The sequence below is a fragment of the Alligator mississippiensis genome, chromosome 3 (assembly GCF_030867095.1).
Source record: "Alligator mississippiensis isolate rAllMis1 chromosome 3, rAllMis1, whole genome shotgun sequence".
NCBI lineage: Eukaryota > Metazoa > Chordata > Crocodylia > Alligatoridae > Alligator > Alligator mississippiensis.
In genome coordinates, this window is record NC_081826.1 from 71,539,102 (window position 1) to 71,567,004 (window position 27,903).

General features: G+C 46.0%; 1 protein-coding gene across 1 annotated transcript in view; it reads right to left on the reverse strand.

Moving 5' to 3' along the window:
• TGS1 (trimethylguanosine synthase 1) overlaps nucleotides 1-24,981 on the reverse strand; it is a 54,069-nt gene extending 29,088 nt beyond the window's left edge. The window contains exons 1-7 of the mRNA XM_059724086.1: nucleotides 24,793-24,981; nucleotides 21,221-21,285; nucleotides 17,411-17,580; nucleotides 11,193-12,045; nucleotides 9,814-9,937; nucleotides 8,713-8,799; nucleotides 4,978-5,152 (exon numbers count right to left, since the gene is read on the reverse strand). Of these exons, the coding sequence (XP_059580069.1) occupies nucleotides 4,978-5,152; nucleotides 8,713-8,799; nucleotides 9,814-9,937; nucleotides 11,193-12,045; nucleotides 17,411-17,580; nucleotides 21,221-21,285; nucleotides 24,793-24,878 (1,560 nt within the window). The 5' untranslated portion in view covers nucleotides 24,879-24,981. The remainder of the gene's footprint in view (nucleotides 1-4,977; nucleotides 5,153-8,712; nucleotides 8,800-9,813; nucleotides 9,938-11,192; nucleotides 12,046-17,410; nucleotides 17,581-21,220; nucleotides 21,286-24,792) is intronic.
• Between the last annotated feature and the right edge of the window lie 2,922 nt (nucleotides 24,982-27,903).

A 27,903-nucleotide genomic window follows, 5' to 3' on the forward strand; every position in this document is an offset into this window, starting at 1 on the left:
CAACTTCTGTGGATTGGGGCCACACCACAGGGGATGGCACACCATGGGAGCCATGCCAGCAGGAGACCACAGTCTTCCCTCACCATGTAGGTGGGCAGGCAGGTCCCCCCACCATGGCATCATTCACGCAGAAAAGGGTCCTCCCACCATGGCACCCCTCACTTCTACACCTATGGGCTCTCTGGGCACTGAAGGCTGTGGTGTACCACCTTGCACCATTCTGTGGGTAGGGGGAGCCCCCCTGGCTCCTGCAGCACCTGAAGTGATGAGGGGAGAAGTGGCAGCAAGCAGGAGCCCAAGGGCCACACATTAACTGCTCATGGGTCGCATCCTGCAGGCCACCAGTTGGACAGCCCTGCCTTAGGAAACTAACAGGTTCAGAGAGGCATGAGTTTGTAGACAGCAACCTACTTATAGTTTCATAGTAGCTAGGGTCAGGAGGGGACCTGAACAGATCATCTAGCCTGACCCCCTGCCACAGGCAGGAATGAATGCTGGGTTCACAAGGCCCCAGGCAGGTGATCATCCAACCTTCTCTTGAATTTGCCCAAGGTAGGGGCAAGGATCACCTCCCTGGGAAGTTGGTTCCAGATTTTGGCCACCCTAACTGTAAAATATTGCCTTCTGATCTCCAACCTAAACCTATTCTCCATCAGCTTATGACCATTGTTCCTTGTCACCCCAGGTGGTGCTGGGGAGAAAAGAGCTTTGCCTATTTGCTGTTGATCCCCCCGATGAGCTTGTAGGCAGCCACCAGGTCCCCCCTCAGCCTCCTCTTGCTGAGGCTGAACAGGTTCAGGTCCTTCAATCTCTACTCATAGGGCCTGTGGGTGGCCCTCCTCTGAACCCTCTGCAGGCTGGCCACATCCCTTTTGAAGTGCAGCGCCCAGTACTGGACGCAGTACTCCAACTGTGGCCTGACCAAAGTCGAAAAGAGGGGGAGTATCACCTCTCTGGACCGGCTACAGATGCACCTTTGGATGCATGACAAGGTATGGCTGGCCTTGCTGGCTGCGGTCTGGCATTGGCGGCTCATGTTCATCTTGGAGTCAATAATGACTTCGAGATCCCATTCCACCTCTGTGCTTTCAAGAAGGGAACTCCCCAGCCTGCATGTATGCTGTAGATTCCTTCTCCCAAGGTGCAGCACCCTGCATTTGTCTACGTTGAACTCCATCCTATTCTCGTCTGCCCACTTTTGTAGTCTGTCTAAATCTAGTTGCAGCCTCTCTCTCCCTTGAACTGTGTCCACCTCGCCCCACATCTTAGTGCCATCAGCAAACTTGGACAACGTGCTTTCCACCCCCTCATCCAAGTCGCCGATGAAGATGTTAAACAGTGCGGGCCCGAGCCCGCAGCCCCGGGGTGAGCCCTGGGGGACCCCACCGCTCACATCTCGCCAGGCTGAGTACAACCCATCCACCACTACATTCTGGGTGCGCCCCATCAGCCAATTTTTTACCCATCCAACTGTGTAGGCATCAATGCCACAGTCACTTAATTTATTGATGAGGATGGGGTGAGAGACAGTGTCAAAGGTCGCCTTAAAGTCTAGAAAGACTATGTCCACAGCGACACCATCATCCATGGATTTAGTTACTTGGTCGTAAAAAGGCAATCAGATTGGTCTGGCAGGACCTGCCTTTGGTGAACCCATGCTGATTGCCCCCGAGCATGATCTCCCCTGCAGGCCCCCCACAGATGCGCTCCTTGATGATCCTCTCCAAAAGCTTCCCGAGCACCGAGGTGAGGCTTACAGGCCTATAATTACTTGGGTCCTCCTTCCTCCCCTTCTTAAAAATAGGGACCACATTAGCCAGTTTCCAATCCCCCGGCACCTGGCCAGATGACCACGAATGCTCATACAGCCAGGCCAAAGGCTCCGCAACGACCCCTGCCAGCTCCCTCAACACCCTTGGGTGGAGAGCATTTGGACCTGCAGATTTAAAAATGTCTAGCCCTTCCAGAAGATCCCTAATTACATCTGCACTGACTGAAGCATGGCTCATAGTCAGAGGCATGGCTCTCTGAAGCAGCTAGTATTTAAATCTACCACTCTGCCATACCTTCAAGCCTACCTTTAGACTAATGCAGTTAACCACCTCTTTGATATGCAATACAACGGCACAGATTTCTTAACAATCTGAAACACAATCTACGTGTATAAAGACATGCCTAAGTAGCACATTTAAGGCAAACTTGTGTAATTCATTATATTTCTTTTTGTTTATGTAAAACTTGTTCACATACATAGGTAACTTTTTAATTAGCGCTTCATTTTCTGATCTGCACCTAAAGAGTATAGGTAAATTAGTATCATATGTTAAGTTCCTGGAATGTACCTGAGGCACATGCTTAGAAAAGAAAAAAAAAAAAAAAAAAATCTTCGAAGTGGAACTTCGGTTAAAAACAGCAAAATACTCTATCCAAAGTCAACAATAGCTCCCTGATTCTTCAAAGAGTTACATGCATGCTTCTGCGAATATTACTATAACTGCTGTTGTGGGATTAGGTGTAGGTCAGCAAGAAAAAGCTCTCCCCTAGAAAGCTTCAGGAAGTGTACAGGTATTTTCAAATAACCACCACATTTCTTAATTCCCCAAAACAGTATTCACTTCTGAATTAAACTGACCTCAGGTGTAGGATGGACCATGTACAAGCCCAGAATCAGTGACAGGGTTAAGGTTCAAAATACCACAAAGCCTGTTGATGCTAGAAAACACTATTTTGCAACTGGCAAGCTGGAAATACTTCTCAGCTCTAGCTGAAAGTGAGGCACCAGATTTTAAAAGGACAGGTTCAACTAAGGAAAAAAAACAAATCACTTGTAAACAAGTTATTTTCTCCCCATTGTTAGGGCAGAGGCACAGTATATAGTATGTGTAAATAACTCAAGGATAAATACACGTGAAAAACACTGAAATTATCAAAACAATACACCATTAGGGGTGCACCAATAGAGATTTTTGGGGCCGATACCAACAGTCAATTTTTAAGGAGGCATATCGGCTGATACTGATCCGATTTACAATACCAGCTAGGCACCTTAGAGAGCTGTGTGAAGCTGGTAAGTTTGTTGTGGTGGAAGGGGAGGGGGGGACAGAAGGGGTGTGGGGGGCCCCCCGTGGTGAGGAAGAAGTGGGACTGGGGCAGGCAACTGCTACCCATCCAGGGTGGGCTGGGCGCAGGGTGAAGCTGTGGCTTGTCCAGGGGGTGTGGCTCCCGCCACTGCAAGCCACTCATCCAGGAGCTGCTGGTCCAGCACTTGACCACTCATCTGGCAGCTCCTGCCACTGCTCCCGCCGCTCATCTGGGAGAGCATGGGTGGGGCATGTGCCCCTGGATTTGCATGGGGCAGTGAAGTACACTACTAAACAAGTGAGGAACCTATAGAGATATAATGCCTTTTATAGAAATTAGCTGTTAAACAGGTGTTTTTAATAAAAAAAAGTAAAGAAACAAAATGCTGAAGATTGTAGTACCGTCTTTAACCACCTTCTTAAGAGAAGTACTCTTAATTAAGCTTTAGAGCAGGGGTTGACAATTATTTGAGCCTAAGGGCCACAAAGGGAGTTTTGGTGAGTGATTGCGGGCCAGGTCAGCATCCCTTCCCTCCTCCCAATGCAACAACTCACCAAAACCACTTATAGGGTTTTGGGTGGGGAGGGAGCAGTATTCAAGAGTGGGATGGCCATGATCTGCTCCCTGCATACCTAGCCCTGCAGTGGTGGTGGTGGTGATTTATGGAGGTGTGTAAGGAGTGGGAGGGGAGGGAGGATGAGGCCCACTTGGCCCATGGCTGCCCTCACAGTGCTCTGTGTGGGGCCAAGCCATAGGAGCAGCTGCAGACTGAGCAAGCTCCATTGCACACAGCTGCTGGCAGGGCAGTTCCTGCTGCAGCTGCAGCCAGCTGGGTGCTGCTCCGCTCTCCCTTGCCTCTAGCAGGAGCTGTCCAGCTGAAACTTCCCCCCCAAGCCTGCCCACCCGGAGTGGCACAGCAAGGGTGGGAGTGGGAGGAGCCACTGCTGGAGGTGAAGGGAGCAGAGTAATACCCAGCTGGCTGCAGCCACACTGGGAACAGCCCTGTTGGAAGCTGTGCATACTTGTTAGGGCCCAGGTCGGCAGGGGTGTTCTGCTCCGCTCACTTCCAGCTGTGGCTCCTCCTCCTGTCCCTGCTGCATTGCTCAGGCGAGGGGGAAGCTTCAGCCAGATGGCTCCTGCCCCAATGCATGGGGCTCCGGCTCTAGCTCCCAGTCGCCTTCCACCTGCTCTGCCCACCCACAAGTGGCTGCTAATCATGCTGGGTGAGTGGAGCGGGTGGAAGGCAGTTGGGAGCTGGTGCCGAAGCCCTGCACGCTAGGGACTGAAGCTCCCCCCAGCTTGGAGCAGAACAGCCCCACAGAGGCAAGAGCAGGGGCCACAGCTGGAGGCGAGGGGAACAGAACAGCTCCACTGGCCCAGGCCCTGACTTGTTCCCAATGCAGCTGCAGCTGGCCACGTGTTGCTTTACTCCCCTCACCTCCAGCAGTGTCTCCTCCTCCCACCCCTGGCGCACCACTCTGAATAGGTGGGCAACAGGTTGGTTGACTCATGCTGGAGGCAAGAGAAGTAGAGCAGTACTGAGAACAGCCCTGTCAGAAGCTGTGTGAGCTGGGTGGGGCCTGGACTGGCAGGTGTGGGTGGAAGTGCGGCACGGGTTGCTCCAGCAGGAGCGGGTGGGGCTTGGCCCCACGCAAAGGGCCAATGGGCAGCTGTGGGCTGGCTCTAGCCAGTTGTCAGGCCCAATCCAGCCCACAGGCCGTATACTGACCACCCCTACTTTAGAGAAAGGCTGACACTTAGCCACATGAGTTCATACGATCTATTCTGGCCAGAAAGTTTGTTTTTATAGTTCAACAATGCCAGAACAAATTAATCTAATTTCCATAGATATATTTGACATATTGATGCTAAAAATTAAATCTGTAACATTTATACCTTCTTCAACGTTTTATTTTTTTGGTAAGGCAACATTTCAGATTCCTGTGTAAAGAAGATGTGCGTGTTCTTGCTCCTGATGGGTTTGCGCATGTCCAAGAACCTGGATTTGAGTTTTGCATTTTTTTCCAGGTACCGCACCTTTCTGTGGTTAAAGTCTTCAATTCCCCCATACCTGCAGTTCAAACAAATTGATTAAGTGAGCCATTGTTTAACTTCAACATGGCTTATTTTGTATAGGGAAAGATTTAATTATAGTGCAAATTTCTGGAGAAAGACAACAAGACGCAGAACTGGTATTAATATATGAGCAGCAGGGTGGATAAAAATCAACAATTTAAAAAAGTAAAAATAAAATCAGATGTTTTTATTTGAATCAGATTTTTTTAAGATGCTTTTTTAATGAAACAAACCTATATAAAGATAGTTTTAATTTAAGATAAGTTAAAGCTCAAAGATATCATCATGGAATAGGGATTACAACTTCTAATTATATACTATTTGAGACAATCTATTCATGTCACCTTTTTAGAAAAGTTTTATAAATAGGTCACAGCAGGCCATGGACTATATTGTGGGCCCAATCTTATGGGTTCCTAGAGGCTCCTCTATAGATTAGTAAAGAAAACCACTCTACTCAATGGGACTTAGGGCTCAGTCTAGATGATCCCATTAAGCATCTCTGTGATAATTAGTTTCAGTTCTCAGACTGTGGATTTGTGTCTCGAGAGATGACATCCTTGTTAACAGCAGCATACGGAGAGCTAGGGACAGACATTCAAAAAACCCGAGCCTGAATTGATTCAATATTTGCAGGTTCGTCTAACCTGCATAGATTGAACTGATTTGCAAGTGAACAAACATCCATTTTTAATTCCGGAAATGCAGGCACATGTCTGCAGTGGCTCAGGCTAGAAGCTGGGGGGCACTAGAGCGAACCCTCCCTTCTCTTGCTCAGCAGCTGCAAGGCAGGAGAAAAGGTGACCTGGGGGCATGGCCAGGCACTGGCAGGCTGCTAAGTTTGATTGTGGAGAGATTTAAAACCCTGCCCTGGCCTGCATGGACCCCAGCCAGGCTATGCAGGGGGGGTGGGGGAAGAAGCCTTGCTAGGCTTGTACCCCACTGCTGAAAGGGGGCAGAGGGGGATTAAACTCCTGCCTCCCCTCTTGGACATGGGGACCCCAGCTGGCTGAGCAACGTGCTGCTTGGGCTGGCTTGGAGGCACTGGCAGGCCTAGAGCCCAGCAGCCGCCTGCCACAGGGGCTTTGCAGTCCCCACCGCACCCCTGTCCTATGCAGCACTTGCTGGCTGCAGCCGCACCACAGGCTGTACACTGGCTAGAGCCGGTGGCTCTTCTGCCTCTCTTGTCCTCAGCTGTTGCCACTGCTGCTAGACAGCTCTGGGTGGGTAGGTAGAAGCTTTAGCCCCACAGCTTCTGCCCATGGAGCTGCATGGAGCTCTGGCTGCTTTCCACCCCCCACTGCCCCCCTGCAGGGGCTGCTCATTATGCCTGGTAGGTGGAAAACAGCCAGAGCTGGAGCCACACCTGCAGGGACTGGACAGAAGCTGCCAGGCTAAAGCTTCCACCCACTCACCCAGAGGTGCGTGCTGTGGGAGAAGCAGGAGCCGCAGCTGGAGTGAGGGAAGCAGAACAGCTCTGCTGAGCCCAGCCAGCATGCACCTTCCCCTCGCCTCCAGCAGCTACTGCTCCTCTCCCTCCCACTCCTGTCCTGCTGTGGCACTCCCAGTAGTGGCGGGGGGGAAGGGGGTAGCTTTAACCAGGCAGCTTTTGCTCAGAGCGTGGAGATCCAGCTCCAGCTGCTTTCCACCTGCTCCCCCAGCAGGAGTTGCTCAACATGCTGGGCGGCCAGTAAGGAAGTTAAAAACTATCATTAAACTGCTGCCAAAAAAAAGGAAAACATGTGCTCAGTTATGGAAACCAACTATGAAGTTGATTACATGCAGCCAACACTAAGCCTGGACTATAAAACACATGGCCTATGTTGGGCAAGGAAGCATACTGATGGGAAGCTTTCCTCGCCCCCCCCCTCAACATTTTATTAAAAAAAACTAAAACCTCTTACACATATTTACAGATGTGAAACATTATATTATTCTACAAAGCCTCATAACATTAACTCCTTCTTGCCTGTTAACAGTTTACAACAACAACATTATCTCATCCCACAACTATTCCTATCTTCCCCTCTCTCACGCCACCATATCAGGTACTACTCAACTGAATACATATTTCCATTTATCTTTCCACCACATCTCCTTCCTTTTACTCTCATCTTCCTCCTCATCATTCCTTTGCATGTAATATTTGAAACACTGATGGGGACCTACCACAAGGACAGGTTAATGTAGCCCCTGTGAATAAGATATAAGTTAATGCCAATTCAACATAGTCCTCCTCAGCACTGATTCTTTTCCAAGTCATGGTGAGCTACTACAGAGAATACATTTTAACTTTCCTAAATAGTTCACCCAGAATCCCTGTCACCCCCTCTCTCAGCTTATCACATATTATTAGTGTGGCCCCAACCTCCCTGACGTGGAGCTAGATCAGGGGGCCTGTGCCTCATCTATATATACATTTTTGAAGGATCCCAGAACTCATGACAAGAACACCATGTTTTAGTTATGGCTGGGGGGGGGGGGTGGTAATTAGCATGCCAATTCTTTGTTGGGGGTATCTGGAGTACACACACACACTGAGCAGTGTTGACCTGTGGGGCTGCCATGGCTTGAAATGATGTTGAATCTGCTGAGGCCCAGTTATATATATCACAAACTATGCATGTATTAATCCGAAGCCAAAAGGCTCTTGATTTACCATACAGTTCATTGAGCTGAGCCCCAGCAGATTTAAAAGCGTGCTTCTTAAAAAGTGTGTTTATGGAGTACCTGTGCTAAAACTTGCAGCAGTTTCAAAAAGGTAAAATGCATCATTTCTGGATGAACTAGATAGATAGGTACTACATGTAAATTACTACAGGTATGTTTATTTCAAAGTCAGTGTTTTCATATTTGTCCCTCACTTCCATGTGCTCAGGGAGAGCAGTGTCTGACAGTAAGGAGATGGGGGAAACAAAGGGAAGAAGTTTGGGGGGAGGCAGACAACAAAGGGCTGACCCCCCAGATTTATTTTCCCTGGTATAGCAGTGGGAGGGGCGACAAGGCAAACCTCCAATAATTAGATACTTAGAACATGATAACTAATTTATACATTTTCCATATACAGAATCTAATTAATGTGGGGGGTGGGGACTGCCTTATATTCAGGGTTGTATGTATTTGAGCAACTAGTAAATGGCAGAGCCTTACTCAGTAATAACACAAATGTGTGTTTCAATGTACATTAGTGATACCTTACAGAATTCTTGGAGCAACTTACAATCAACTCTACACTAGGTGAAACCTAATCAATACCATGCACTGCCAAAGTTATAATCCATATAATTGAAAATAAAGGCTGCCTACACACATGCTTGGGGTTGGGGGCATTTTAATTAGGCATTCCCTGGAGAGCCACTCTAATTAAAAAACCACAGCGTCATGTGTATTAAGCCACTGCATGTTTACCAATGGCCACAGGGCGCTTTAACTAAAGTTTATTTAATGATCTTTAGTTAAAGTGCCTCAGCCAAGGCAGCTAACATGTAAAAAGGAGCCAATTTTCTGTGAAGATGTGAATTTTTTGTTAATAATGAATTTGTTTGTAAGACGTACTTTTCTCCGGTACCATGTTTGAGTCCTAGCAGATAACATGTTTCCTCAGGATCGGCCACAGGGTTTTCGTCTGCATCCAATTCATGGCTATAAGAAACGTGGACAATATCAGAAAGAAAAGCACTCTCTCTTCTTTCCTAAGAATGAAAAGTTCTAATTAGCACTGGCAGATTTCATAGCCTTCACTCTTACAAAAATTTTTACGACCGTGTCAGTAAGAAACCCAAACAATTAAGATAGTTTAATATACCCAGCCATAGACTACATATACAATGGCATTCCCATATACATAATTATGCCAATCACAAAATAAACATGACCAATTCACACAAATTGGGAAAACTAGTTTTTCCTACCAAACAGTGCAAGCACTTTTCATTCCTGTGCCACAGGGATGATCAGCATGCCCTCTTAGAATAACTTCCCAGAGCAGCTCAACATACGAAGATCTCATCCAAAACGGACATATTGGAAATGTGAGACATTTCTCCAACTACTGCCTTTGCCCATTTTTCATTACTTTGTTGCAAACAAACTTTATAAATTTGGCAAAACTAATTCAATTACCAGCAGGGCAAGTTAAATTCTGGCTCTGGCTTCACAAAATCTTTCAGCTTTTGAGGAATTTAAGAAGAACTGCCTATTACAGGCTTTGTAAAGTGCTATGCATGTTGCTGGTATTGAAACACAGATAATTCAAGACAAATAGTTCCTAAAAGGTTATTTACCAATCCAGGTTCAGCAACTAAACAAGTAACAGATTATGTAATATCGTTCCCATCCCTTATTCCAGGCCAATAAAGTTACAGATTTTTATGTCAACTGCATTTACACAAACAAGTATGTTCCATTCAATATAATAGCCCCAATGTAATATTTTTTATGGAATAAGGTAGAGAAGAAACTTCCACCCGAGACAGAAGCTCCAACCTGCCTAGTATGGCATTAAAGGAAGCAACCAGACTTACATAATCCCCAGAAGCCCCAGTGAGATTCAGGGTCTCACTTTCCTAGGAGATGTTCAAATACAAAGACAACATGGAAACAGGTTTCAGAAGTTTAAAAAAAAAAAAAAAAAAAGCCATCTAAAGTATTACTTACCTCCTTTTGACTTTGGCATGTTTATGTTCAGGAGGCTCTTCTTCCTCTTCATCATCTTCATTCTCATGACTCTTGTGAAAATGTCCTTCATTACTAGAATTTGGTCTAAGCGAGTCCTGTGAATCTAAAGATGCATACAGACTGCATTGTTTTTGCTTATCTAACAGTCTCGTGTCTAGTTTTCAAAAATGTTTTGGGATCTTTATGTTTCATTTTTCCTTTCATTTTTCCAGTGTTATTCTGACAAATAATACTCTAGAACCAAGCACATACAGCTTTACTTCTATTCATCCTGAGTCACAAATATATTAATACAAATTTTCAGCATTGCTGCTTTGTTGTATAGGGTCTTTACTATGATGGACAACAGTAATTTTGGTGTGTCCAAACTGTCCCTGAAAATGAAAAGTTTCTATATAGTACAAATTGCTTTCCCTTCCTTTTTATCTGCAAGTTAGTTAGGATTGTAATACTCTGCTTCCTCTTAATGACAGATAGCAAGCCTGCACTGGCAATGCAGGGATGCAGGTTGCAGAACTTGAAGCAATGCAAGACAATCACACCTTCTAAAAGTAGTGTTATTCCTTGCCCTCTTCTACCCCCAGCATGACTCTAGTGCAGAAACTAAGGGTGAGCTGCAAAAAGTAGAAGAGGGTAGCAAGCAAACACTCCTAGTATTTACAGGGATAAATAGTGTCTTTGTCCTTGACAATATTTAAGAATAAATTGGTACTTATCCTAGTCATTAACTGTGGCTTGCACAACACTACAAGCTCTACTTAATAATTTATGATTAATAAACAGCTTATCAGGCAGAAACTAAAAGGCAGGCAGGTGTTATTACTTTTGTAAAAATTAGATTTTCAGGTATAACTTTTTTTTTTGATCAGAAAGAAAACATCTGTAAATGCCTGCTTCTTCCCTGAGGCCTAATGAAGAATGCCACACATTCAAAACTTGTCTAACTTAATCCCAACCATGCAGTTGGTCCAATAAAAATCACCCTGAAAATTCTTTCACTTATTCCTTTCATTTATATCAAAGAAATAAAATAATGTTATTATTTATTAAAGAAATAAAATAATGTTATTATTTCACCACTATATCACCATTTTTCTAGTTCATTCAGGAGAGTTACGAAGATATGCCTTTTACCCTAAGAACTGACACTTTCAGTATAAAGATCTAAGAGGAATGATATGAGGCTCCTAGTTAATTAAATAAGGGGAAAAGAAAAAAGAATTACTGGTAAGTAGTCAATTATTCTACAAAATATCATTCTCCATTCATAAACTGAGTAATGAAGACAGAGCCAAGGTCAGCTCTTGTGTTATATACATCCGTTTAGAGGAATATTACTAAAATCAATCTATACTGACCTGACTGGTTTGTACTTTTATTTTCAGAAGATGCACTTCTTTTCTTGGTTCCTCCATCACTCGGTTCTCTCTGGCTGGAACCACAAGGACACTGCTTTTCATTGCTAGCTGAATTCAGATTTTGATGGCCATTGTAAATTACTGATTTGCTTTGCTTCACTTCTGAATTTAGATTTATTTTATTTATCCCAGAAAGTATTTCATTATGGGACTCGTTACATGAACTAGGGTTTTCTTCACAGTTAAGCTTGCAGGGAGGATCAGAGGGAAGAGACGAGTCTAGAACTTGACTGCATTCAGCATCTGTGCTAACAAAGTCCACTGCTTCTTGTGGATCTATTTCCACACGAGTTTCTGTGCCATCAGTACATGACCTGTCAACACTCCAGCCTTGACTTGTCCAGTAATTAAACTGTTCCCCGTAATACCAGTATTGTTCCGTATAATGCTGCTCCCACTTTTCCTTTGTGTCAGGAGAGTTCCAAGGCTCAGCTACAGGTGTAGCATCTAACAACTCTAGTTCTTTGTGCTTCTCTAGCCAACTTTGCCACAAAAGGCCTTCTCCATACTCACTCCAGTACTTTTCCCATTTCTCTTTAAGTTCACTGGCTGAAGCATCACTATCAGGGGAACCTGTGGTTTTACAGTTTTCTTCAGTCAGAATCTTGCGCTTGTTTATCTCCTCAGTTTGCTCTGTGGCTAAAGCTGGATCATCTGAAACAGACTGGTTAAGGTCTTCACAATCTTCTGCCCAAGTTTCCTGCATGATTTCATACAAGTGTTTTTGATGTAATTGTTTCTTTGACATTTTCTTCTTCTTCATCTTGCTTCTCTTTCTGCAATTTTCTGTACCCTCAAATTTAAAAGAAAAAATATCATATTATAAATTAAAAATTCAGGAATGCCTTCAAGACCATTTCTGTTACTACACTAACCCCATAATCTTTTCTGACAGACCTAATAAATATATTTCTTCTTTATGACACACAACCTGAAGCTGAAGGGGGAGGGCAAGGAAAGAAATCACCTCCTGGCAAATATGTACTCACTGCTGGCTGGCTGGCTGGCTGGCAGACAGTTCCACACATGCACCCACACCCACTTTACTAGAATTATTTAATCGAGAAGACAGTACAAGGAACCAATTAATATGGGGAAGGGTGATAGAAATAGAGTAGAGTAATGGGACTGCAAAACTTGAAACTGGAGTAAACAAATGCAGCTCCATTCAGTTCAGCTAGTCTTGAACACGCAAACTACGATTTCAGGTTTGTGGCCTCCCTACACCTATAACTGAATGGCACTGCCATAGGCACACATACAATTCCCCAATATGCCAACATATTTATGACAGACCAAGAAGTTAGTTTCCTCTACAGTTGCCCTCATCCCCCTGGTATACCTCAGGTACATCGATGATATGGACACATGGGAAGGAAACTTTAACAACTCACACCCCTCCATCTAACCAACTTTGGGATACATAACGCAACAGATTCATTTCCTAGACACTACAGTGAAGGTTTGCAGTGGCCATATCCCCAACACTTAGTATCAGAAACCAACCACCACAGCTGCCTTCACACCACCAGTTTTCATCCCACGCTTACCACTAGATCCATTGTCTACAGCCAAGCTCTAAGGCACGACAGAATCTGCTCTGAACTCGATGAACACCTCAAGGATCTGGAGCAGACTCCTACAGTTACAATACAAGGCCAAAACTGTAGCCACTCAAAATCAACAAAGCCAGACTCAGACCATACTTTGACCTGCTACAATATCAACCCTGGTATAGCAGAGGACCTCTACCCCTGCTATTAGAAGTGGGTGGGTGCAGTGCTACAGAGAGGCTAGCTGCAAAGCTGTAAGTCTCTTGCCAGGAGAGACAGGTAGCAAGTGTAGGTTGTAAAGAGGCAGACATGGGCTGATTGGCTCAGATGGGGCTGGAAGCCCCAAGGTAGTTTGTTGATAAGGATGAGTGAGGCATGGGTATGGTTGTGAGGGAGTCTGGAAGCCACAATCACAGCACCTAAAATGATTAGGGATTGTAGAGACAAGATTAGGGACAAGAGGGCCACTGATGCTAGCAGGGCACAAGTGATGCCTGCTAGGCATAGCGCAAGGGTTCAGGACCTGTGACACTGAGACAGGGTTGGCAGACCTAGAGAGAAGAAGGATAGTGAGGAGGACCCAGAGCCAAGAAGAAGGACAAAGGAATAACGCTTTGCTCAGGCATGGATTGGGGCCGGAACATGGCTTCTCAGGGATGAAGAAGGCAGAATAAAGGACTCAAAACTTACTCTGGTATCTGAGGACAGCGTCCCATATTTATTATTTAGACATCAAGGCATGACAGGAGAGCATAGGACAGTGGGCCAAGAGATCAGTGGGCCAGGACAGGGTTGGAGTGGCCACAACTATGTGCCACAGGCAGATCCTGTCACAAGGGATAATGACAACAGGATCCTTCTGGTTGTTACCCATTTCCCTCCAGCATGAACACCTTAGGCAGATCATGAATTACCTCCAATTCCACCTGGAAAAGGATGGCTACATCACGCTAGCCATTGAAGCCAACCCTGTCTTACAGATAGCACCCTGAGCATCAAATGGCACCTCTCAAGCAACAGACTAACTGCCATCCTCACAGAGGCACCAGGTTATGCAATGGACCCAATCCACTACCTCAATACAGGCCACATTGCTGGACTAAATAACAAGGAGCACAAGATCCAAGGTGCTTTCCCCTGCCATATATGCCATCACCTGCTTAAAATGCCTGTCTGCTATCGAATAAGACTGTACATCAGATAGACAGGGTGCTCTCTACATTTAAGAATGAATGAATAACAACCTGACATCAGTTGCAGAAAGACAAAGGCTTGTAGGAGAACACTTCAACCTCCCTAGACAGGCCATTGCTGACCTTGGGATTGCTGTTCTCAGGCAGAAACATTTTGAAAAATAGTTTGAACAAGGAGCTACAGAACAAGAAATTATCTACAAACTGGACTGCTAAGTATGGTTTATGCAGGGACTACAGTTCTCATTACCTGGATTGGCTTTTGTGAACCCTTTGTTCCTATGGGTTCTTTGTACGCCTCCCTCAGCAATCCCCCTCACTCCTCCCCTTGCCCCTTCCCCTCCGTGCTGCTTTCCCACCTATTGTATTCTAATTAATCATTCCATTTCATACTCTGCTCTATACCGTCCTTTCACAGCATCTGATGAAGTGAATTTGGGTTTGTGAAAGAAAGCTTGTGTTCGCTCGCTCGCTCTCTCTCTCTCTATATATCATTCAGTTAGTCTATAAAGGTATCTACCCTGCCTTCTATCTTAAGAATCATAAGAGATGAAATATCCATTTTGTTAATATCCGACAGCAAGTCTTGGTCTAGATTCATAGATTGTAAGGGGCTGGAAGGGACCTCGCAAGATCATTGGGTCCAGCCCCGCTGCATGAGGCAGGAAAGACAACTGGGGTCAGGTGATCCCAGCTAGGTGACTATCCAGTCTCCTCTTGAAGATATCCAGGGTAGGCTGTTGCACCACCTCTGGAGGAAGTTTATTCCATAGTCTGGGCACTCTGACTGAAGTTTTTCCTAACGTTAAGCCTGAAACAGTCTTCCAGGAGCTTGTGGCTATTACTCCTGGTTTTTCCCCAAGAGTGCCTTGGTGAACAGTTGTTTGCTGAGCCCTTGATGTATTCCCCTGATGTAGTGGGAAGCTGCTACCAACTCCCCTGTCAGTCTTCTCTTTTTTAGGCTGAAGAGTCCCAAGTCCCTCAGCTTTTCCTGGTATGGCTTGCCTTGCAAATCTCTGATTATACAGGTGTGGCCTTCTCTGGACTCTCTCAAGCTTCTCCATGCCTTGTTGAAGTGCAGCACCCAGAACTGGATGTCATACTCCAGCTGCAGTCTCACCAATGCCTAGTAAAGTGGTAGAATCACTTCCTTGGTTTTGCTTGAGACGCATCGGTCGATGCACACCAGAGTACCGTTTGCCCTGCTGGCTACAGTACTGCACTGGCAGCTCATGTTCTGTTATTACCCCTAGACCATGTTCTGTTATTACCCCTAGATTCCTTTCAGTCACGGTGCTAGTCAGTTTGCCACCACCGAGTGTGTAAGTATGCTGGGGACTGTTTGTCCTCAGATGGGGCACTTGACACTTCTCAATGTTGAACTTCATCTGGTTCCAATCTGCCCAACTTCTTAACTTGTCTAGGTCCGCCTGCATCTGCAGCCTATCTTCAAGTGAGACCACGTTCTCCCTAACTTGGTGTTGTCTGAGAATTTGGCCAGTGAGATCTTTACCCTCACATCCAAATCATTGATAAAGATGTTGAAAAGCACTGGACCAAGCACTGGTCCGCTGAAGGACACCATTGGCCACTTCTCACCAGGATGACAGTTCCATTCATGAGAACTCTCTGGGTCCTACCCTGCAGCCAGCTTCCTATCCACCTGACTGTCAAGCATTTAAGCCCACAATCCTTCAATTTTCCCCGTGAGAACATCTTGAGATACCAGATCAAAGGCTTTTTAAAAGTCTAGGTATACAATGTCGACCTTCTCCCTCTTGTCCCAGTGGCGAGTTACCTGATCTAAATCTGCCAAACTACTAAAACTTGTCAGTAAAGGGTAAACAGAACAAGCTTGTGTTATGCTAAGCACAGCTTACCATGATCAAACACTACACCAATGAAAAATTAAGCATCATTACATTCCTTTATTAAATTCATTCTCAGAAACACTTGTCAGCTGCAGATGTTAAGTTTCCTTATGTTGAAAAAGGAGCTTCAAAATTCACTTGAATTTATGATTGAACTTTCAAGATGATTGGGACAATTGATGTTCAAGTTTTTAAATGAGAAGTTCAGCTAGAAATGGCTTGAATTATAATGCCGTCATCCAAACACTGCTAAAGAAAGCTTGCAAGGCTGTGTACACACATTCAAATGATCTGGAAGAATTCTTCCAGATTTATTCTCCTGGTAGAGAAACTTACCCAGAGCTGTGTGTAGACATTTGAATGACAAGGCCCTGAAGAATGGGGAGTTTGTCGTGCTGAAATTGTGCGGGTGAGGTGCACAGACGTCTCCCCCACCCATCTCAGCGTGGTGTACAAGCTCCCTTAGCCTGCCTGGAGATAGATGGCAGCAGTATATAGGGCCCTGATTGGCCGTCTTGGACTGCTCAAGGTCATCCTGCGTTTCCCTGCAGCACAAGATGGGGATTGTGAAGGGGGTGTTCTGCTCCCTGCTGGAGCAGCAGATCCAGTAACCAACACACTGACTCCGGGGGTGGAGGAGGAGTGGGGAAGGTGCTGAAGGACTATGCTCTCTTCTGGCAGTAGCCATTTGTATAGACATTCGCTCTCCTATGAGCAACTCTCTTGGGAATGATTTAACCTTGGTTGCTCCCAGGTTATTTTTCTCCTGGTACAGTTATTTTTACTCTGGGAGAAAAAGCCTGAACATTTGTACGTGTGATGTTTCTCCTAGGAGAGCAGCAACTGTCCCAGGAGATAATGAATGTTTGTACAAAGGCTTATTTATATTTTCTTAACATCCAACTGTTACCTAACTGAGCTTCTATTTTTGGAAACATCTCAGGAATTACTTATATTTATGATCCAAACTTTTCTATCACAAGTCTGGGGAAAAAAACCCAACCCCAAATCCCAATACATGCGACAGCTTTTAATCAAACCTATTTCTTCACATTACTTGCAGCCACTTCAGAAACACAAGCTGGACCAAAAAATTTGTTGTCACAATCAGTGCCAATCTTTCAATCATAATACTTCTCTTACAGCTGTCCTACGAGACTTTGTATTAACATGTAAAGCACCGCTTACTCTTATCACTGCCCTGTTTAAAAATGTAGTTTGTTTTGCATCCAAGTACTTTTGCAATACCATGTACAGTTTAATTCAAAGCTAGGATGCTCTTTGGGCTTGAAGCCACTTGTTTGTGTGGTCATGTGTGCAGCATGGTTTTTAAAACACATGGCTTTTGTTCTATTTATTCACAATCTGGTTCATTTGATAAATGAATCAGGACCTGATCCTGCAAGTTGCTCTATACTGACCCTCCCTTTACCTGTGAGGAGACAAACCACACAGGATTAAATTAGGTTTATGGCATATCTACACGGCAGACACAAAGCTCAGGTTGAAATACCAAGAAACAGAAGTAAAATGGGTTTTACCACAAATTCCTTGAGAGCTGACTGTCCACCAAACTGAAGTGGTAGCCCCATACGCCTCATTAGTTCAGCCTCTGAGTCGAGTTCAGCCTCATCTGGGCCCAAGGCATGATTGCTATTTGAACCTTCTGTCACACTGGGATGATTATCCTCCTCCCCTTTTTCTTCCTCAGCTAATAGGAGAGGAAAAAGTAACAAGTTATATTAAGTTATGAAATAAAACCCGTGCAAATGTGTAAACAAAATATTAAGAGAGACAGCAAAGGAAGAAAATGCTTCATAGGACTTCTTATGACATGCAAATATAACACTAAAATTCAGGGGAAAGGGCTAGTTGCTTTATCAGTGTATTATGAGAGGGTCAACAAAGCTCATATAATATTACAAGACACAGTATACCGAAAATGCCAATAAATAATCTAACAAGTCTTGCTTAGTACCCAAGTCATCGTTTGTTTTTCTCTCACTCCTTATTTATTTAAAAGGTTGACAATTACAGATATGCATAATGTTACAAAAATAATTGAGCAAAGTGGCACTCCATATTAGTATGGTTTATTAAATACTGAATTTGTGATTCTGTAGAGAAAACTGGTTCATGGATATTTAATAAAGCATATGTAGCTCAGGATATATTTATAACGGAGTTAACAAGGAACACCAAGTCTTTTACTAAAATGTGCTTTCTAGGTATTAATTAGTGAGTATACCGAAACATAGTTATGTGCATAAAACAAAAATGGGCATCTCAATTTCTGACACTTTTACCATTCTGCCTTATCATCTTATCTCACAAGCCTTTTCATAACATTTTCTTGCTCCTCCTCTCTTTCTCAGCCTAGCCGCTGGAGTAGTTGCCTACAAGAACTCATGATTTCCTAAACCAGTTAATCTTTATGTTGCCAACCCGTCCTGCCTTCAGCCTGTATGGAAGGCTTAATTTCAAGGGACTCATTAACGGGGGCATAAAGTCAGAGAGAAGTAAAGCTGAAAGGGACCTCTAGAGGTCACCTAGTCCAACCCCCCATTTAAGGCAGGATCATCCCTATCCCAACTATCCTATACTTCCCATAATCTAAACTCATTACATAAGACTACCATCAACCCTGACACACCACAGACCGAACACCTCAACCTGCCACAAGTAAACCAGAGGAACCACAGCAGCCAACATCCTGCTTCTATGAAACCCTAACCCCAACCCTCCCCTACCAGAAGGCAACCCCCCCCGCCAATAGCTGGTACCAATCTAACCATGAGGTCAAATTCCTTCTTGACCCCAAATATGGTGATCAGTCTGACCCTGAACAAAGGGGCAAGACTATCTTATCAGGAAGCTCCAGCTCATGTCCCACCAGAAGCACTGACACACCCCAGTCAAAGTCCCCAGCCTTGGCTGTAGCCAACACCCAATGCCTCTGAGGAAGGTTTAAAAACATCCTGACATGTAGCAGAACGGGGAGGAGAGGAGGGGGAAACAAGCAAAGCCCAGACACATGGGAAACAGAACACAGGCATAACTAAGCCTAGATCATTCCTGACCAGTGGCTGTCCAACCTCTTCTTGAACGCCTCCAGTGATGGAGAGTCTACAACTTCCCTAGGCCGTCTCTTTACCAAAGAAGTGTTTCCGGATATCAAAACTAAATTTACTTTGCTGTAACTTCAAGCCAGTGGTCCACACCTGCCTCACTGCAACAAGGGAGACAAGGTGCTTTCCCTCTTTTTCATGGTAGCCCTTCAGGTATTTGAACACTGCTATTATGTCCACTCTTAAGCTCCTTTTCTGCAAGCTGAACATGCCCAGCTCCTTCAGCCTCTCTTTATGACTTGCTTTCCAAGCCCTTTTATCATCTTTGTCACCCGCCTCTGGACTCTAACTTTTCCACATCCTTTTTAAAATGTGGAGCCCAGAACCACATGCAGCACTCCAGATGAGGCCAAACCAGTGCCAAGTAAAAAGGCACGATCACCTCTAATGTCAATTGATGTTTCTATTGATGCAGGACAAAACTGCATTCACCTTTTGTGCAGCTGCATCACAAGACTCATACTTAGTTTATAATCTACCATGACTCACAAATCCGTTCTTACAGTGCTGCCATCCAACCAAGTGTCATCCATTTTATATTTGTTTTTGATTATTCCTCTCAAAGTGTAACACCTTGCATTTGTCTGTGTTCAACTTCATCTGTTAGCTCTAGCTCAACTTTCCAACCTGTCAGGATCCTTCTGAACAGTCCTCGCATTCTCCACCGTTTGCAATCCTCCTCAGTTTCACATTATCTGCAAACTTGCTCAAGAAGCTCTCAATTCCAGAATTCAAGTTGTTAATAAACACAATGAGCAGCACTGGTCCAGGACAGACCCCTATGATATTCTACTCGAAACCTCCTGCTACTCTGCTCTGACATGAACCCATTAATAATTACCCTTTGCTTATGGCTATTGATCCAGTTATCTTTCCATCCTGTAGTACTTTTATCCAGCCCACATTTCTTCAATTAGTTCATGAGAGGGTTGTGCGGGACTTTGTCTAAAGCCTTGCTGAAGTCCAGATACACTACATCCACTGCAATCCCTTCATCTACTCAAGTAGTTACTTTCTAAGAGGAGATCAGGTTTGCTTGGCAATTTGTTTTCTATAAATCCATGCTGGCTGCGTGTGATCAGCTTGTCATCCTCCAGATGCTTGCAAATGGCCTTCCTTAGGATATGCTCCAATAACTTCCTGGGTATTGAGATGAGGCTCTGTAGTTCCCGGGAACCTTCTTTTTGCCTTTTTCAGTCCTCTGGTACCTGGCCCATTTGCCATGACTTCTTGAAGATCACTGCCACAGGCTCCATGATCTCTGTCAGTTCCTTCAGGACACTGGGATGAAGTTCATCCAGCCCTGCTGACTTGAATTCTTCCAGGCCAAACAAAAGCTCTTTGACCGTCTCTTTTATCTCCTCCCTCATCTTGTCCCCTCCTTATCCAGATGATCCCTATTAGGTGTCTGGCTGCAGCTTTATTTTTTTTTTTTTTGTGAAGACTGAAGCAAAATAGTGTTAAATAGATCTTCCTTCTTTGCATCTTCAGTTAGGAGTCCCCCCTAGCTTGTTAAGAGGACCCACAACTTCCTTGGTCCTCCTTTTCTGGCCAGCATATTTCTAGAACATCTTCTTGTTGTCCTTAACCTCCTATGCCAGTTGCATCTTATTATTTATCTTTGCCTTCCAGATTTTGTCCCTGCAGGTTCTTGTTATTTCCTGGTATGCTTCTTTGGTGACCTGAGCACTCTCCCATTGCCCGTATGTTTTCTGTTTGCATCTGAGGCATTTTAGAAGCTCCTTGTGCAGCCATATTGGTCTCTTACCATTCTTGTGCTTCTATTGTATTTGGACAGTTTCTTGTTACGCCTTCAATACTGTGCTCTTTAGAAGCTCACAGCCCTCCTTAGTGCCTTTATTTTTTAATCTATCCTCCCATGACACCCACCATGCCTATTAACTCCTTGAGCTGGATGGAATCTGCCTGATTAGGAATTCAAATGAGAGGAGTCAAGCAGCAGGGGGAGGGGAGGCTGAAATAGTCAAAACATACAGTATAATTATTTCAATGTAAAATCATAGAAAAAGAAAATCAGCTACTTTTAGAAAAAAATAAGGAATCTTAAATCAGAAATAAGGATTCAATTATGGACTAGTGTTATTCAGCACACCCAGATCCTGAATGACCAATGTAATTGTAATTATGCAAATATTATCAACCAATTCAAGTAGCCAAAATAAGATCTATCCCTAAATTGTCTAACTACGAGTTAAACCTTACCTGTACTGTCATTGACATCTTTGACATAAAATCCCTTTAATCCTAGTTTATATAGTTTTCGATCCCTGTAAAACAAATGGAAAAAATGGAAGCACTGAAGCACATTGTTATCAATAAATACATAATACACACACACACACAAATAGAAAAACAAGAAAACAAAAAGAGAAAGCAACATACCAGAGACTGATGAATAACAGAATATACCTGTATGAAGAAGATGAGCAGAAAATACAAGTTGTATGAAGAGCTAAAATGTGGTGCTTTATATATCCTGAATACTATTCAGGTACTACTTAACTTTACAGGTGCCAAGACCCTGCAAGTCACCACTGTTTTTATTCTACCAAAAAGGCCAAAAGCTGTGTTTGTACACATGTCCTAAAGTGCCTCAGTGATGACACAGCTAATAGGCTAAGCATCTACAACTGAGATCTACAAACTATACATTCCTTTGCCTGTCACCTTCACCTGCTAGGCACTTCTAGGCCATATACACTGGATTGGGCCCTGTATAAAACAGAAGGCATAACTGCATTGATTGCAGCTGTAACCTTCCAGTTAGATGATAACTCAGTGGTCACAGCACTCACCCAAGATGTGTGAGACCCAGGTTCAGTTCTCAAAGGAAAGAACAAGCCAACACATCCTAGGAGGTGTTCTGTGACTAGTAGAGTACTTTGAACAGGGAAAGTCTCAGTCTTCAAAGCTGAAGCTGTTCTACTGCCTCTAAGTGACTTAAAAATGTACTTAGCCAGAAGAAAGAGAGAGCACAACATGGAGCAGAACTCTGTAGAAAGTAGGGCACTTACCAAAGTGAGGGGAACTTAGGTTCCAGACCTTATCCCGGGGGCAACCAAATTAGGACCCGCAGGCTGGATCTGGCCTGCACAACTGTGTTATGTGGCCCATAGGGCTCCCCACAGATCCAGAAATGTGGGTGTTTAGAGCAAGGGTGGGCAAAAAATGGCTCATGGGCTAGATACAGACCACCAAAGGATTTTATCCAGCCTGTGGCAGGTCCCTCAGTCCTACCCAGCCCAGACGCAGGGGGCAGCCCAGGTGATGGTGCATTTGGCTGGTTCTGCCCCAGGTGTGCAGCAGGCCCATCTGGTGGTTGCTGCCAGTATCCCTGTTGACACCAGACCAGGTCCTGTGGCTTGTGCACCCCTGCCTGTCTAGCCTGCACCAACTGCTGGGGCTGCTGGACAGAGCAGGTAAGCGAAGTCTCCAAGGAGAATGTCCCAAGACCCCAAGAGCAGGGTAGGTAGATGGGATGGGCCTGCAGGTGGACAGGGAGCAGTGTTCAGGAGCGGAGCAGGCAGGAAGGGCCAGAGCTGGGATTGCAGGATGGTGACAGCAGGGGGCCAGGGCCTGGGGCAGAGCCACAAACCACTCCCCACATGTCCCTGCAACAGGTGGCAGTTCCACAGGCAAAGACATGTGGGGAGCAGATTGCAGATCTCCCCTGGGCCCAGGCCCTCGCCCTACAGTGTCACAGCCCTGTGATCATGGCCCTGGCCCTGCCCGCCATTCTGCTCCTGGATGTTGCTCCCTGCCTGCCTGAGGCCCCATCCCATCCATACTTGTGACCTGCCCGTGGGGTGTTCCCCACGCTGCACCAGGTTAGCACACCCCGCCCTCCCCGCCCAGCCTGGGACACCTCACCAAAACTCCCTAAGTGGCCTTCCAGCCCAAATTAGAGTGGTGGCAGCATCAACTGCTACAGCTCCCAGTGCTACAACAATTAATGTTGCTGCTGCTCGTCTTGCTGACAAATTTCCAGACCCCTGGAGAACAGTGTAGGCTGAATCTGAAGTATGCAGCTATATCATCTGGTCCACAGGACTGCTTACAGAGGCAAAAATTTAGCAGCAGGAAGAGTGGTGGCTGTCGTAACTCCAGAAGTTTCAGCAATTAATACTGCCACTGCCAAATTCCCGCCCCATGAGACAGATGACATCTACATGCTCTGGATATGACCTGCAAGCTGGCCCCACACTCAGGAACTGGCCTATGGGGCTGGATGAGTTAGATAAAAATGCATTAAGTCAGTGGTGCCTCAGATGAGCAATCCATGCAGCAGACTGGAACCCAGGATGCCTCTCTTCCACATGAGTGAGCAAACTCTTGGCCAGAAATGCTCTCTCCTTCGCAACCAGAGGCCTTTCATTCTTAGTACAGTGTGAAAGGAGCTTCAACCAGAAGGGTTGAGAAGTTTCCAGGCACAGAAATGCCTATGGACTAACATAGCAGTTTTCAAAATAGGATATGCAGCACTTTGCTAGGGGACATATGGCTGAATTTGAATAAGCTTCTGACTGGCCAATGCATGGTGAATAAGAGCACTGCCACATGCTGACGCTGGGGACAGGAGCAGAAATATTCTGCAGGTAAAAAGGTACATGGCCAAAAAGAGACAGAAAACCTGGTCTACAAGATGGACATTCAGCTTTAACGGAATCAAACATATCCCTAGAAGGGAAGGAAATGAATCCTGGGTCTCCCAGACCCGGGGAGCATGTTCTAACCACTGAGTCATCATATAAAAGGGGGTACAGCACCATCTCTTCCTGCTCTTTTTTAAATGAGACACCAAAGCCATTCTTGAGAAGAGGCATCAGCACCTAACCCCATAGCTTCTGGGCTGCAAATCCAGAGTGGGAGGAGACACCTGTTCCAGAAAGGGGCAGGCTTCAGGACATGCCCTGCCCTCAGTGTTTCCCTACTGACCAGCTTGCACAGGCTCCTGCTCAGCACAGTGAACTTTTTTGATCCTGTACTGAAACACTTGTTAGCCCCTTCTGATATACCACTGTAGCACATGCACCAGAGCCCATCAAGTACAGCTATAAGCCCCCTTGGTGAGCAGGGGCACTAAGGGCACATCCCTGATTGCTTGGGACAACTGAAAGACAAAACAGGGGCAGGAGTAGGGGTCACAGGTTCAAACCAAGTGCACCAAGGGGGGACACCGAGCCGAGCACCGGACAGCACCCACTGGCCCTCAAACGAATCCAAGGAGCCAGAGGACACTGTCTAGTGAGACTCTATCCAGAGACATGACTAGAACAGGGACAGGACAGGAAAGCGGCCAGGAAGTCCCTGGGGGTTTCCCTGGTGGCAGTCTCCTTCCTGGGGAGGCATATTGCCAGCTTGGCTAGGGCCAGAAGGAGGCTAACCAGGAGGTCCCGGGACTTGGTGGAGCCTCACAACAGGGCGGGCAAAGTGCTCGTGCCCAGTGCATGCCCAGAATTGGGCTGTGCACTGCACAGGATGCACAAAACCCAGTTGCACTGTGGGGGACCCCGTGGACATATGCACGCACTCCCAGGGCGGCTACTGCAGCATCGCTCTCCGAGAGCCTCGGTGCTCCCCAGCGCGGCACTGAGGCAGCCTCGGCTCCGGGGGCCCCCTTGGCTCACAGACCCCTGTCCCGGGCACCCGGCGGCCGTGGACAAACACCCGCCGCCTCCGCCCCTGGGCCCGGCGCAGAGACCGGGGAGAGCAGCGCTACCCGCTGTGAAACGACGGGGCCGCCTGGCGCCAGGCCCGGCAGGGGCCATACTCACTCGACGAAGGCCCGCGAGCACCGGCACAGGATGCAGTCCCCCGCCCCCGCCTGCAGCACCAGCTCGGCCACCACCAGGCTCCGCATGTCGCGCGCGAGCAGCGCGGCGCTCACACTGTCCCCGCGCCGCTCTGCCCCCACCGCACGCGCGTCGCACGCGTTCCTTCCGCCGGAAGTGATCACGGCGCGCCCCGCTCAATACTGCCCGGCCTCTTTCTGCGGTGCGGTCTTGTGGTGCGCATGCGCCTGCCTCGAAGCGGTTGGTGGGTCTCGGCGGTCCGCCGGCTCCGCTAGGCGCGTACGGGGGTCACCGCAGCCCCGGGGGCCGCTGGCGGAGAAGGAGAAGCGACGTCCTCGCTTTAGGTCAGCACCTCATGGCATCGTTTGGGAATGATTAACAAACTTCCGTAAATTAATCAACACTGAACCAGTTTCATGGGCAGACAAGGTTCTTGGGTTTAATCTGGTATCTTGTATTAGACCAAGTAAAACAGTTGGGAAAGAAGTCTTATGTGCAAGCTTTCGGGTGTCAAAAAAAGAAAGCTAGCAAAGAAGAATTTCTCCAACCATTTTAGTTGGTTTAATAAAAATTATCGGATTGGCCCGAAGAACCTTGTCTGCCCATGTCCTCAGACCAGCACGGCTGCCAGCGCCCCCAGAACCTCTTCCATGGGTTTTTTCACCGTTTTGAACTAAATGCTGAATTATTCTAATAACCTCAGCACGATAAACTACTTACGCTTATGTGCAAATGCAACCACTGACGGGTCCTTAGGTCATCTGCCTTCCCACGTAAAAACAACAGCAGTTATAAGTGAAATATCTCAAAAGTCACTCATGGTTGGCCATAGTATCATAGAAAGCGAGGGTTGGAAGGGACCTCAGGATGTCACATCTAGTCCAACCCCCTCCTCAAGGCAGGACCATCCTTAACTAGATTATGCCAGCCAGGGCTTCGTCAAGCCGGGCCTTAAAAAGCTCCGAGGATGGAGATTCCACCACCTCCCTGGGTAACCTGCTCCAGTGCTTCAACAGCCTCCTAAAAAGAAAAAAAACTTCTAATATCCAACTTAGACCTCCCTTCGTGCAACTTGAGCCCATTGCTCATTCATGTACACGAGGTCATTCATGTACGAAAGAGCAACATCTGTGTCCAGTTTTGGGTCCCTCACTACAGAAAGGATGCGGACAAGTTGGAGAGTCCAGCAGAGATGAAAATGGTTCAGGGGCTGGGGCACATGGCTTCCAAAGAGAGGCTGAGGGAACTGGGTTTATTTAGTCTTCAGAAAGAAGACTGAGGGGGGATTTGATAGCAGCCTTCAACTACCTGAAGGGAGGTTCGAAAGAGGATGGAGCTAACCTATTCTTAGTGGTGGCAGATGACAGGACAAGGAGCCATGGCTTCAAGTTGCAGCACAGGAGGTTTAGGTTGGATATTAGGAAAAGCTTTCCCACTAGGAGGGTAGTGAAGCACTGGAATGGGTTACCTAGAGAGGTGGTGGACTCACCATCCTTGGAGATTTTTAGACCTGGCTCGCCAAAGCATTGGCTGGGTTGATCTGGGTGGGGATGATCCTACTTTGGTCCTGAGGTCCCTTCCAACCCATAATTTTCTATAATTCTATCTCCTTGAGATTAAGCAAGCATTTTTCTGTTTCACAGACTGGTTTTTTATTTGTCTTGCTATCTTCAGTGACAATCAGCAATTAACCTTTAATCAAACATTGTAACATTGTAACTTTAATAAAAGGCTCACACAAAAATTTGGGTGAAAGACTGGACTAATGCTTTTAGAGGAAAATCTCTTACAAATTGTGGTTTGGGACTCAGTTTTTTCATGCAGGCCTGTCTGTATCGCATAAAATGTAGCCACTGTTTGTAATACAAGATGTTTTAACGTTCCATTCTAAGGAAATGTGGGTATATTTCTTACTGGTATTAGGCTGAGTTTAGATGTATATGGTGTGATGCATGGTAGAAGAGAAGAACATTTCCAGATTTTGAAGTTCAGTGGAAGTCTTTCCATTTCACTGTTACTCTTGAGTGAAGACTAGGCCTTGACATGTCAACATTGGGTCAGCCCAAGTAAGAACCGGAGCTGACAGCCTTCTAGGCTGCCTGTATATATGCTTGGAGGTGGGGGGGGGGGGGGGGGGGGGGGAAGGGGAATTAATTAGAGTGGTTTCCCTGCAGCTGCTCTAATTTAAAGGGCTCACTGTCACATAATTTTAAAGGGCTCACTGTCACATGTATTAAGCCTCTCCACATTTCAAAATGGCTGTGGGGGTGCTTTAACCAAAGCTCATTCAACGAGGTTTAGTTAAAGTGCCCACGCGGGCATTTTGAAACATGGAGGCAAGTTTAATACATGTGGCGGTGAGGCAACAGTGGAGCACTCTAATTAGAACACAAAGCAGACTCAGTTAATCAAGTCTGCTTTAATGCATTCTAATTAGAATGTGAACAAGCATGTTTATAGGCAGCCCTACATTTTAATTTCCTCCCATTCAGCTTGGTAAAAAAGTTCCTTAGCAGCTACAGTTATACAGGTGTGTCTGTTTTTACCTAGTTGTAAGCAAAAAGTGGAAGGAAAACAGATGACAGTATAATGGTGTGGATGCATGACAAGGTATGGTTGGTCTTCCTGACTGCATCCCCACACTGTCAGCCCATGTTCATTTTGGCATCAATAATGACTCCAAGATCCTTTTCTGCCTCTGCACTGATGAGAAGGGAGTTCCCCAGCCTGTAGGTATGCTGCTGGTTCTTCCTCCCCAGGTGCAGTACCTTGCACTTGTCAGTGTTGAAACCCATCCTGTTCTCATCTGCCCACCCCTGTAACCTGTCTAGGTCCAATTGCAGCCTATTCCTCCCTTCTAGCATGCCCACTTCCCCCCACATCTTAGTGTCATTTGCGAATTTGAACAGGGTGCTTTTTACCCCCTCGTCCAAGTCGCTGATGAAGATGTTGAACAGTGCAGGCCCGAGGACCAAGCCCTGGGGAACCCCACTGCCCACATCCCTCCAGGTCAAATAAGACCCATCCACTACCACTCTCTGGGTGTGGCCCTCCAGCCAGTTAGTGCCCATCTGACTGTGTAGGTATTGACGC